This window comes from Microcaecilia unicolor, chromosome 12, assembly GCF_901765095.1.
Source record: "Microcaecilia unicolor chromosome 12, aMicUni1.1, whole genome shotgun sequence".
Taxonomy (NCBI): Eukaryota; Metazoa; Chordata; class Amphibia; order Gymnophiona; family Siphonopidae; genus Microcaecilia; species Microcaecilia unicolor.
The window spans coordinates 39413419-39426570 of record NC_044042.1 but is presented as its reverse complement, the minus strand read 5'-3'; the positions used below and the strand labels follow the sequence as shown (position 1 = coordinate 39426570).

At 40.6% G+C, this 13152-nt stretch overlaps 1 protein-coding gene across 3 annotated transcripts in view; it reads right to left on the bottom strand.

Moving 5' to 3' along the window:
- Positions 1-3247: 3247 nt before the first annotated feature.
- Positions 3248-13152, bottom strand: part of NKAPD1 (NKAP domain containing 1) — a 15808-nt gene continuing 5903 nt past the window's right edge. For all 3 annotated transcript variants that reach the window (XM_030220633.1, XM_030220632.1, XM_030220634.1), the window contains exons 4-7: positions 9583-9636; positions 7423-7587; positions 6556-6609; positions 3248-4932 (exon numbers count right to left, since the gene is read on the bottom strand). In XM_030220633.1, the coding sequence (XP_030076493.1) occupies positions 4428-4932; positions 6556-6609; positions 7423-7587; positions 9583-9636 (778 nt within the window). In that variant the 3' untranslated portion in view covers positions 3248-4427. The remainder of the gene's footprint in view (positions 4933-6555; positions 6610-7422; positions 7588-9582; positions 9637-13152) is intronic.

Below are 13152 nucleotides of genomic sequence, written 5' to 3'. Positions count from 1 at the left end.
CCCAAATAATAGCAACATTCCATGATACCAATCCCAGGGTAAGCAGGCGTAAGAAGAAAAACCTGAGAGCCAAGCAGACGGCTCGGGTCTCTAGGTGATTCATAGGCCAACATACCTCCTCTCAAGAACCACTTGTTCTTGCAGTATGCTCCCCAGTCCATCAGGCTGGCAGCTGTTGTTACCACTAACTAGAAGGGGTCCAATAGAAACTGCCCCCCATCCCAGGCCAAATGAGGTGAATTGTTCCACCAGGCCAATGCCTCCAGTAAGAGTGGGGAGAGCGGCAGGTGGACTTGAAATCCTAGAACAGGGAGCCCACCTGGAAAGTAAGGCTCTTTGCAACAATCTCATGTGCTCCCTGGCCTTAGGCACCTTATTCAAAAGTGAATTAGGTTTAAAACTAGTCCATATGCCCAAAATGTTTCGGCACCTAGTGCCTGCTTTGGGGACAAATTTGAATGTGTAACGGGACAATCCTCCACCAAGGCAGCCTGCTAAAACATTAAGGTTGAATGTATAGGGGTATCGAGCCCCTAACGTAAACTTAAAACAAGTCCCCAAAGGGTAAAAAAGCTTCAGCTTTCTTTTAAGTTTATGTCAGGGGATGGATACTCCTATATGTGTAAACTTAAAACAAAGCTGTAGTTTTTTTACCCTCTGGGGACTTGTTTTAAGTTTATGTCAGGGGCTGGATAGCTCTATACATGCAACCTTATAAGTGCTTTAGGAGAACACCTAAGTGGATTATCTGTCTAGTTACACCTTCAAATTTGCCCCTTTTGAAAATTTGTGCAATTCTGGTCACCGAATCTCAAAAAAGATATAATGGAATTAGAAAAGGTACAGAGAAGGGTGGCCAAGATTAAGGGGATGGAAAGACTCATATGAGGAAAGGCTGAAAGAAGTTAGGGCTCTTCAGCTTAGAGAGAAGACAGCTGAGAGGACAGAGAAGATATGACAGAGCTCTATAAAATCCTGGGTAGAGGGTACATGCCCTGGTTGTCTCATGGGGAATGGAAGAAAGAGACAGTTAACTCCTACACAAAACACCTGATGGGGGTCTGGAGGGAAATCCAAATTTGAAAGGGTATTAGGAGAAGAGTGTTTAGTCTTGCACTGTTGCATTACAAGAGGGCCATCAACTGTTGGAATCTATGTATATCCTTACTTGCTCACTGGTGTCTATGTGCAGTGGCCAAATAAGGATATATATATAGATTCCAACAGTTGATGGAGAGATGAGATGGAACCTTTTGAATTTTTGCGGGAGAAGGGGTCATTTCTTCAAGTATTACAGGTTAGATAATGAAGACTTGCAGGGCAGAGTGGGGTCGAGGTAGGGGTTTGGGATTTACAGAGCCTTTAAATGACAATGAAGGAAGTGAATGGGGCTATTTCAAAATTTTATTCATATTTGATAGGAAAGAAGTTTATAAAGTATAATCCTACAGAAAACTGGGAGTCTGATGTGGGACAGGAACTCTCAAGTGGATTGTGGAATAGGGTATTCAAGGTAGCAGGGTCTATCAGTGAACACTCTTACAAAAGATCTTATATCAGTGATATTACACTCCAGAGAAGCTTCACCAGGCTTTCTTGGAGATGTCCACCAAATGTTGGAGAGGGTGCCAGGAAGTGGGATCTCTGACATATCTGGTGGATCTGTCAAGTGATTCAAGCTTTTTGGTTTACGGTGTTGGAAGGAATAAAGGATTTCACAGAAGTCACATTGCAGTCAACTCCTAGATCTTGTTTTTTGGTACTAATAAGTGGCGGCCCATTGGAAATGTTTTGAAGCACCATTAGCAAATCGCTGAAAGATGCATCTGGGCTTTATTGGACTGATGGAACTGAGACAGGATGGAAGAAGTGAACAAGAATTATGCTGGGATGGGGTGCTAGGTAGGAAAGCACCGAGAAAAGGAAATCCTGGGATCACAATATGGAGGGCCAAGAGGCAATAGGATGATTAAAATATTGTATACATACCTCAAGGGGAAGGAAAGAAGGGGTAGAAGGTAGCTTATGGAAACAGGGAAATGGACTGGAGGGAAGGTGAGTCAGGAGAGGGCTTGACGGAACCACGGGCCCTTCCTGGGGTGCACTGGAGGTGGAGATTTCTCTGGGTGGGGAATCTCACTGATTTACTCATTGAGATCCAGAAACCAATGGTGGGAAAGGATACCCTACATGTCCATGACATCTGGAAAGGGTTAAGGGACTGGGAGAGGATTGAAGGGGGGAGGGTACAGGGAGAAAGATGGGACGAGTTGAAGAGGGGGGTTTAGTTTACAGCTTTGTTAAGATTGGTTTGTTAGAGCTGTTAATATTTCTTTGAAAAATCAATAGAAAAAAAAGTCCTTTCTCCTAGGTTTCCAACTGTCTTACGATGAGGCGAATGTTTATTGTGGCAGGCTAGCCGTACATGAGGGGTTTAATAACTAGGAAACCGAAGCCCTAGACACTGAGCAGAAAACATCTCTCCTGCCTCTAAAGCTCAGAGCTGAGGAAGAAAGAACTAGTGCTGTGGCACAAAACTAGCCAAGTCAGGTGAGGTAAGGTAAGGGAAACGGCAAGAGGCTGGGAAATCTCATAGTGATATTAATTATGCAAGGCATATTAACCTCTTGAGAGAAATGATTTGAGAGAAGCAAAGTGACAGGAAGCGGGAGGGGGGGGGGTTCTAGGCCAGTAAGAGAGATGCGAGAGCTTACATCAACGGACAGTCAATAAAACCAACAGAAAAAAGTGCTGGGGTAAATCTATCCAAACGGTATGAAAGAAAATGTGTCATCTGGTTTTAAATGAAAATAAAGAAAGGTGGGAATATAAGCCAGGCTATCCAAAGACTGAAACCAAGCTAAAATTAAAATATATAACGTTTAATGGTTTTGAAACAACCATTAAACGTTATATATTTTAATTTTAGCTTGGTTTCAGTCTTTGGATAGCCTGGCTTATATTCCCACCTTTCTTTATTTTCATTTTACGCCTCGTGGGATCTATTGAGTTCTCCCCGTACGTGGATTCTCTCTAGACATCTGGTTTTAAATGGCATAAATGACACACAGAGTTCGCCAATTAGACTAGGTAACGTTTCTGGGGTTCCTGTTATTATACAAAGATGAGCTTTAAGGCATTCAAGGACTTATGACTGAGCCCCTTCCCCACTCTTCTACAATGAAACTTTATGGAAACAGCATAAAAGATAAAATAAGCAAAAGGGACTCCAAATCCTACACACAGATCAACAAAGTCAAAAGTCTTTTTTATTGTGAAATTGCCGTATCCTTATTGCATTGTAACACCTCTGTGCAACAGTGGATCTGAGGCACATGATGACAGACTGTTACACAAATATTGACTGAAAAGTGACAGGGACATATTAAGTTATTGTGTTCCCAGCGGACTACGTACTTAACCCTTCAGCAATATTTAATTTTCACTCAAGTAGTCCAGTCTTTATTTCCTTATATAATAACAAAGCGATACCCTCTTGTGCAAAAGAGATTTTGTAGCAGGTAAAGGGACTTCAGCTTATTAAGGGGCTGTTATGCTAATGATTTCTCAATCAAACAAGAGAAGAAGACAACAACCCTCTACCCTCTAAACCAAGAGACAGACAACTTCAGTCCTAGGGTGACCAAATGAAGTGAGTTTTAAACCCAAATACAGACATCTGTATATAATGAATAGTCATGTTGGATACCCCAACATGCCAGACCTGCCTATACCTCTTATGGATCAGATTTGCCCGTACTCCTTCACCAAGCTGATGAAGGGATCAACAGGATCCTATTCAGTGATCTAAAACACTATAGCTCTGACATTCAGGATCTCTGCACTGAATATTCAGGAGATGTATTCTCCTAAATATTCAGCTTGGCCATCCTGATCTTCTGTGGTTTTGAGGATCACAGTTTGGATCCCTGAATTGAATCATAAACAGCAATCAAATGGACAGAACTGCCCATACCTCATCGCCTCAGGTAGAGATTTAGAAACATGCCTTGCATGGCAGGAGGTTTTTTTTTTTTTGTTTAAACTTTAGGCCTAACAGAAAATGAAGAGGAAAGAAAAAAAAAAACTGCCTCTCTTCTGGGAAGTAATCTGCTTTCCAGTGGAAGGACGTGGACCAAAGAATGAAGAACAGTCTTAAGCTTTTGCCACTTTTTTCCCTCAATTCTTGCTCTACATTTCCTCTCAAATGCAATTCCTCAAAATGTGCTTAGTCATAAGAAAGCACAGAGGCAGTAATTTTATGATCAACAGCTTTATGTTTCTCCACCATTCTAAGTGTTTTCCAGAGTTTCAGCAACAAGTATAAAAAACCAGGGAAGGTTGCATCATGGTCCAGTAACTGTAGTTCAACTTGGTTTTCCCTCTTTACAACTTGAGAGCTTCCCCTTGAAGGGAAACAATGTTTCTTAGTCTTCATCTGAGCTCTCTTCTGATCGATCATCATTTGCAACCTTCCAGTTCTTTCGTTTACTTTTTTTCTCCTGAGTCTCTAAATCGATGCGTGGCTGGGAGTGGTGGCGTTTCTTCTTCCTCCGTTTGGTCCAGGTCTTCTTCTCCAGAGGTTTACCTTCTCCCGAGCTGCTGGAGATTTTGACTGTGTCAGAAGAATCGCTCTCTACCTCAGATGAAGGAGATGGCTGTTTTGAAGCCTTTTTTCGGGTTTTCCTCCTCTTCTGCCTCATTTTTCTTGCCTTCCCTGCGCTCTCTGCTAAGCTCTCGCCATCACTTGAGGACTCAGATTGTTCCTCCTTCCTCTTCTTTTTCAACTTCTTGTGTGACCGCTTTCGCTGTTTTTTCTTATGTGATTTCTTAGGTCTCTTGCGTTTTCGAGATTCTTGAGTGGAACGTTTTACTGGCTTTGATTTTTCCTTCCCGTTGAGTGCACATTTTTCATCTCTCTTTTCTCCATCACTGATTCAAAAACAGAATAATAAAAGACAACAATGCAATTCAGAAATTAAGAAAATTGTCAAAAGATGTATATAGGATAACTTTGTACAGGATGTTTAGGTTCATGCATGCAAAAAACCCCCATAAGATTATAGAAAAGCCTCAGGTAATACAGAGCCTTTACCAAAATATACAATAAGAGCTGCCAAAGCAGCACATGTATTTGTCTTCATGCACAACTGAAACAGCCATTTTACAACAAAAAGTTTGAAAAAAAAAAACCAGCAGTACCACTATAGCAGAACTTCCCAAACTGTGGGTTGAGATCCCAATTGTGTTTGGGGGTTGCAACTCACTATTCTGCAGCTCTGAGGGAGGGAGGGTTAATGCAATCGCATAATCATGGGGTCACAGCCACAAAAAGATTAATAAGCTCTGCACTAGGGGTTTGCATGGGAACAATATATGTATATGTAAAGTGCTGACTGCTGCTACTTATGCATGTAAGTGGTGTCAATTATACAGTGTCAGATTTAAGAAATCTGAAGTCTGAGGGAAACTGATGAAGTATTAAACCTCCAAAAGTCAAACTTTTGGCCAAGTGTAGATGATTTTGAAATCCCCAGAAGTAAACACAAATTCCCTTTCAAGCACCCCTCCAAACTCCAGGTCCAAACTAGTAGTTTACAAGTGTAAAAAGTTAACTGTTTTATCACTGTTACTAATATGGGGACATACTGCTGGGGTTGATATTTAGGGCTTTTTTACTAAACGACACTAGTGATTCCCTGAGCAGCAAATGTACTACAACCCATTCAATATCAATGGGCTGCCTCGCATTTGCCATGCATGAATTGCTAGTGTGGTTTAGTAAAAGAGGCCCTTAGTTTAGTAAAGTCGTGGTACCGCTGATATAAGTTGCTGCTTTGTAATCTACTTTGAACCGCAAGATAACACAGAACAAAAATGCCCTGATTAAACTAAATTAAATTTAAAAATTGGTGCAGTTCATAGAGAATGTATTTCCTTTCTTCGCCTACATTTTATTAATGGATAAAACAGACATTCAAAAATCCAGCTAAAAAAACCCCTATAAACCTGTTATCAATAACCATCGTTATTTATCCATGTCTGGTATGCTTATACAAAACACAAACTTGTGATGTTTAATCTCTCTTGTTCTAAATGCAGTTGCATGAATAACAAATAATAACAGTAATAATAATAATACAGGTACTTATTTTCCACATCTTACTAAAGTGGTTTAGTGTGGATTACAAAAGAAAATTCTACGGAGAAAACAAAAATAGCCTCTGAAAAACAAGAGAAAAGAATTAAAACACACAATCACTACAACAGAAATTTCTTGAACAAAAAGCTTTCAGTACTTTCCTAAATTGGAGATAAGAAGATTCAAGTCTAATTTCAGATGGCAAAGAATTCCAGAGTTTAACAGCCTGGTATGGAAAGGAAGCAGTGAAATATCTAGTATAGCTTACATTTTTTTACAGGAGGAAAATGTAACAATATTGAGCCTCTCAAAGAATTTGAAGGAGAAACCAGACACGGCATATAGTTCAGTGCTGAATCAGGTATAATTCTAAAAACAGCAGTATACATTTTAAAACATCTAACAAAACTTACCTGTCGGTTTCAAATTCCTCTGGGTATAACTCCTTGTATCCACTGTGTCCCCATCTATAGAAAGACAAAGAAAATCCTAATAGGAAATGTACATAGTGACAGACGTAGTTAATTAGATTGCTACTTGAATTGATAGGGGTTATGTAAGAGTACCGATGCCCTAGGTGAACCCTAAGCCCTATGCCGCCACCCTTACCCCCCAATTGGCTTTCAGGCTTCTGGTTCCCCTCCCCCCATCAAGATTTTGAGAATTAAACTCATGATCATCCCACAACAATCCTGGAGAAACCATAGTTGTAATGTACATCATAATTTTTAATATAAAAATATACATCATAAGGGCAATTTCCAAAAGTCATTCACTTGGGTAAATGGACTGTTTGAAAATTCACCTTTCCTTCAGAAAAAAAGTATTCCCTGATGGTTCTTTGAAATAGTGTAACTCTCAGGCACTACTATTTTGCTTTGATTGCAGCTGCTTTTTGCTATCCCTGAGAAGCTGCCACCCTAGGCAACTACCTGGTCTATCCTAATGATTAACCTGGCCCTGTGCATGCACAAAACACAAATGGATCTTAATCAAGTTCTTAAAATCCAGCCTATGTACTGAAATGCCAATTTCTTTGCAAACGTTGGCCACATACAATTCATGTGCTTGGCCTTTCTTCCAAATGAAAATGTGTATCACTAAAGCTACAACAGCACTCAATTAGTGACACACAGGCTTGTGGAATGGGTGAATGTTACAAAAAAATAAGACACATAGAGAACACACCTTCCCTGCATCAGCTCTGCCCCAAGATCAGGAGATTCAGATGCATATCTAGCTGGTGACACATGTGCCTTGACTCTGGATGAACTGCTTACCTATCAGGAATACTGGCCTCACACTCATAGATCCTTTTATTCAAATAATGGGTCTTGCGCAAATCCTGCTCCAGAGTCACTGCTGTTTGGCCCATGGTTTTTACGCTTGAATCTTCTCGGTTACCACCACCAGCATCATCAAATCCGTCAGAGCGCATTCGACTCCTGAAAAGATTTCAAATAAGCACTTTTTCAGTGACAAAAAGCTTAAAAAGTACCATCATCCAAGCACCCTTTTACCCTGTATAAGGTACTGGGAATGATGGTCCAAACCCAGAACTATCCCTGTAATAAGGCTCTTGTGATCCCTTATGTGCCTGATCTATGAATTCTGTGACACATTTGCAGGATATCATCACTGTCACTTATTTCTTATACAGTCCAGCAAAACTGCTTCTAATAAGCTCCTGCTCACGGCAGCTGGCAATTACAGAAAGAAGGAAAAGAATAGAACAGGGAATTTTAATGCAAAAGACAAATAAGAGCCCAAACAGCTCATTGTTAGTAAGTGAGGGTGATTATTACTGGGATATATGATAGTTTACAAAGGCAAACTCTTCTGTATGTCTCTTTCACATTATGGGTTACAGGGCTCCATTTAGTCTCCCTACAGATGTCATCAGAGCAGGAGCAGCTTAACTATTGGACCAGGTGAGATGCTGGCCATAAAAGGGTGCCAAAACCCTTAGCCACTGATGTCGCTGGTAGTGTCTCATCTGGTGCAATGGTGAAGTGTTTCTGCCCTTCTCCTCCCAATGGGTTTGGATTCCCCCCCTACACTCCAGCATTGCTCCCTCTCTCCCTTCTCCTGCCTGTCCGTACTCTTGCAAACCTGCTGGCAGCAGCAATGTGAAAAGAGGCAGCCTTTGGCCAGCCTCTAGGCGTTCGCTCAACCAACATCCTGCCTACAGGAAACAGCATCAGAGGAGGCAGGACTCACAGAGGGAACACCCAGGGGCTGGTTGGCGGCTGCCTCTTTTCACATTGCTGCTGTTGGCAGGTTTACAGAACCGTAGGGCAGAGGGGAGGTGCCCTAATACCAAACCACAAGCAGAGGGGTGCCTATGAGGGTAGAAGGGGGCAGGGTGCTTGCTAATATGGGGGGGGGGGGGGGGAGGGCAGGGCACCAAAGGAAGTTGGCTCAGTGGCCATGATCCCTTGAGCTGGCCCCACATCAGAACATCTTTACTGGAGGTCTTTAAGAATAGAATGGATAGAGATAAGGCTCTGACGAGAACCAAGGGTTGTGCTGTAGTATGCAGAACCAGAAGGCCATGGAATGACTAGCACTCAGAAGAAGCCAGGAAGTAACAGACAAAAAGGTTTTTTAATCTGATTCCTGACAAGTGAACAGCAAACACTGCGAGAATTTCAGACAATGGCTATTTTTCATGCAAAACAAATATATTTGGTGGTGTGGAGATAACCCAACAGGGAACAGCGCAGCATGAAGCAGTAGTAATACTGAATATCAAGCAATAAAGCTAAGTGCATTGCATTATAACACGCTTTTTCTTTAAAAAAATTCTTATCTTTAAAAAACAAAAAATTTAGAAAATTTACTGCGGTCCCAGAAGAAATTTTTCTAGGGCTGCCTAAAAGGGGTTTTTGCCTATGATGAAGAGAAGACCAGTTGGTCTGTTTTAGCTCCGACAGATTGATATTGGATCTGGGAGCTCTTTGAGGCTTTTCCCCACACACTATTGTAATTTTGTATTGGGTGGAAGCTTTTGTATTTAGAATTTATTTTTCATGCAACACAGTAACATAGTAGATGATGGCAGATAAAGACCCTGCACGGTCCATCCAGGCTGTCCAACAAGATAAACTCGTATGTGCTAATTTATATGTATGCCTGACCTTGATTTGTCTTTGCCATTTTCAGGGCACAGACCGTAGAAGTCTGCCCAGCACTAGCTTTGCTTCCCAATTACCGGTTTTGCCACCCAATCTCCACTAAGCTTCTGTGGATCCATTCCTTCTGAACAGGATTCCTTTGAGTTTATTCAACAATTTACATTTATTTACTTCTTGCATGAATTTCGCTCACCTCTGAAATTTTTTTTTTTTTTAGAATACACTGCCATGAAAAAGAATTTTATGCTGAGTCAAACTTATTAGCATGATGATTTTATCATATTTCAAACACAGTTGCCTTACTTGCCAGTATCAAATTCCTCTGGATATAACTCTCTATATCCACTGTGATCCCATCTAAAAGGAAAGAAAAAAGCAAACTCTCTATTAGTTGGAAGTCTGGTATAAAGTAATTTAATATGCATTAGTTTAACTTAAAGGCAGAGTTAGAAAATAGGTCCCATTGGGAATAAATGGGCTTGTGTTAGCACATGTTAATAAATGAGGCCCTTAGAGGAATGAACACAATCTCTCAGAATTTAGATGCACCAAGATTAAACAGGATTTTATTGTTTTCAATTAATGTGAATTAGTTATTTTAGATACGTACTGCATATTTAACACGGTTCTAATTAAATACATATTTTATGCTGCATATGAATCTTATACAGTATATTTTAGAAATCGGCTGCAATCCACTTTCAGCTTCTTAGGAAATGTGAAATGCATAAACATTAAATAAAATAAAGGATATTCCTTGGGCAATAGTAGTGGTACATGGGGAAAAATATTACTGAGCTTGATAGATGCGAGAGAACCACAAAAGTGGAAAGAACACCAAGGTCCCTCAGGGAAAACACGGCAAGACGAAGAGTGGGAACTGGATCAGGCTATTAAAAACAGACCAATGAATGTGCTTGACAATCACAAGTATTTTTGGTGATGCATCTACAAGCGATACAGCTCCTCACACCCATCAATGGTCTTTTAAAGAGCAGTTTATGTTTATACTTTAAAGATAAATCCCCAAAAATACTTGTGATTGTCAAAATACATTCATCAAGACTCCTGAAGCAGGCACGCATGTGCCGAAACATGGTACCACGTTGAGTCAACCTCAATAAAAGTTTTTAATTTTATATTGAGAGTCCTTAGTCTGTTTTGAAGAGCCTGATCCAATTCCCACTCTTCGTCTTGCTGTCTTACTGAGCTTGACAGGAGCATCGACACACTAGGTGGGCCTCCCTTATCTGTTGTTGTGTTCTATGTTTGTAGATGTAACAACTTGGGATGTTTTTAAAGTTTTCCCCATTATTTGCTCATTACCTTTTTTAAAATCAGGCCCTTGTTTAATTTAGGATAGATGAATTAAGTGAAAGCACACTTAAGTAAGAATTTTAATGCAACAAAGCAGATTATACTAAAGTACATCTTAACATATACAAAACACACTCCTCTAAAATTTAAATAACAGGGAAAAAATAAACCCACCAGGAAAATGAAGATGCATACCTGTAACATGTGCTCTCTGTGAATAACAGAATTCTACAGCACACTGATGGTGATATCACTGTAAGGAAGCCAAGTCAGGATGAGCTTACTAAAGCTTAGAAAATTCTGGAAACGTTTTCTGAGGCTGCATGGGCATTCTTATTATTCTTGCTCATTCTGCAAGCTGAGATTATTATGGAAGAGGTTTGTTGAAACATTAAGCAGTTACATTGTTAAGTACTGCTTGAAAAAAGACACTATCCAAATCTGATGGTTGATCAAGACAGTAATAGTTGATGAAGGTATGAATTAAGGGCCATGAGGTGCTATGATGGGGTTTATGTTCTGTCACTTAGGAAAATGCAGGGCCATTAAGAATAGGATGGAAGCGGTAACTAAAACCAAAGAATCAGTTCCATTCTCAGTAGGTGTTTTACAGAATAGAATTATCCTATGAAATGCAAGATGAATTCCAAGGGAAACAGATGAGAGAGAAATCACCTGAGACTTAGAATGCTTACGGAATTTTGTTGAATATTTGCTGGAACTGGTATTAAATCCAAGCAACGACAAAGAGGCCTAGGTTGGGAAGAAGGATTGAGGGTCTTCTAGTGACCCCACCAAATGGACCACCAGGGGGCTGAGGGTGCAGATACTTGCCCCATGCTTATGGGGGGGTTGCACCCTACAGTCTGCGAGGGGAGGTCTTCATGGATGCTTGGCCCATGCCTATGGGTGGGCAGTTGTGACAGGCGCCTTGCAGATGTTCACTGAAAACAACCTTTGAAGCTGCACCTTTTTTGTTGCTGCAGTTCTGAGCTGGTGAGCAGTTTTCCCTGAGTGAGTTTGCTCTTTGGTAACAAAAGGATAAACAATCAGAAATCCATGTAGACAAGGTTCTTTTATTGATCGGAGTATATTTTCTTTGCGGATCAAAGGACAAAAAGAATTGCAAAAGTCTGCTGGACAAATAAGTCCTCTTCAAATAAATCTAGAGCTCTTCTAATGTGTGAAGTCTTTGCTCTGGCTCCTTAGCATGAGGAGGTGGATAAAATACCTGCAGCACTACTGGCTGATTAACGTGAAAATCCTATACTATTTTTGGAAGAAACTTAGGATGGATTCTGAACAACCTTGAGGTCCAAGAACCATTCGTGAGGATCCAGTTGCCAACTAAGCCTGTTGGCTAGTCTGTTCTCCAGGCAGATAACAAGGTTACTGAAAAGTGTTCATGTTGAGCACTAATTTCCATATCTGCAGTATCTCTTGACGTAGACATCAGGCCCCATATTTCTTTGTCTGTTTAAACTTTGCCACTTGATTGTCCATTTGAATCTGCAGCATGGAATTGACTAGAAAAACTGTAAATATTTGAAAAGCATAGTGTAGAGCTCTGAGTTCAAACAGACTGATGCAATTTTGTCTCTTGCACTCTCCAGGACACTTACATCTGAAGATGTACTAAGTGAGGCTCCTACCCTACCTTGGATCTGTTGGTTGTCAATACAAGGTGGGGGTGTGGGGTTGCTTATCTCTCCCTATGAGAAGATTGGAAGAAATTCCCCACCACAGAATCATTCTCCTGAAAGGTTCAGCTATTGATACTTGGAAGGAGAGAGACTTATATTGGTTCCATTGTGATTTTAGATACCACTGCAGCCTAGTGGTTAGAGCACCTGTGTAGACATCCAGAGGTGGCCGGTTCAAATCCCACTGTTGCTCCTTGTGTTCTTGGGCAAGTCACTTAACCCTCCATTGCCTCAGGTACAAACTTAGATTGTAAGTCCTCCAGGGACAGAGAAATATCCAACTTACCTGAATATAACTCCCTTTGAGCTACTACTGAAAAGGTGTGAGCAAAATCCAAATCAATAAATATGTAAATAGGCTAACGGTATCACATGCATAATTGCCACCATGTGCCCTCAGACTCAATCTGCTTTGCCAACACTGTTCTGGAGGACAACTTTGTGTACTAGGTTTTTTATCACGTCTGCTCTTGGCTGGCGTAGTGACGGTCATTATGGGTGTATGAATAATGATTTCTGTTTGATTTATAAGACAACCTTCCCCTGTGAGGACTTGTACTGCTCTATTCAAGGAAGCCAAGACACTCTCAGGTGTGTTCCTTGAAATTATGCAGTCATCCAAATAGGGAAAAACAAATATGCTCTTTGTGTAGATACAGCTGCTATACAATTTATGAACACTGAGAAAAGACCAAATGGCAGCAACTTATTTTGATAATGATTGTCCAGGAATTTGAAGTGCAACTACTCCTTTTGATTTATGGGAAAATTGGTATGGAGAAATTAGGTCTTACCTGATCATTTTCTTTCCTGTAAAGGCAGCATGAGCCCTTGTCCATGGTACCACTTTAAT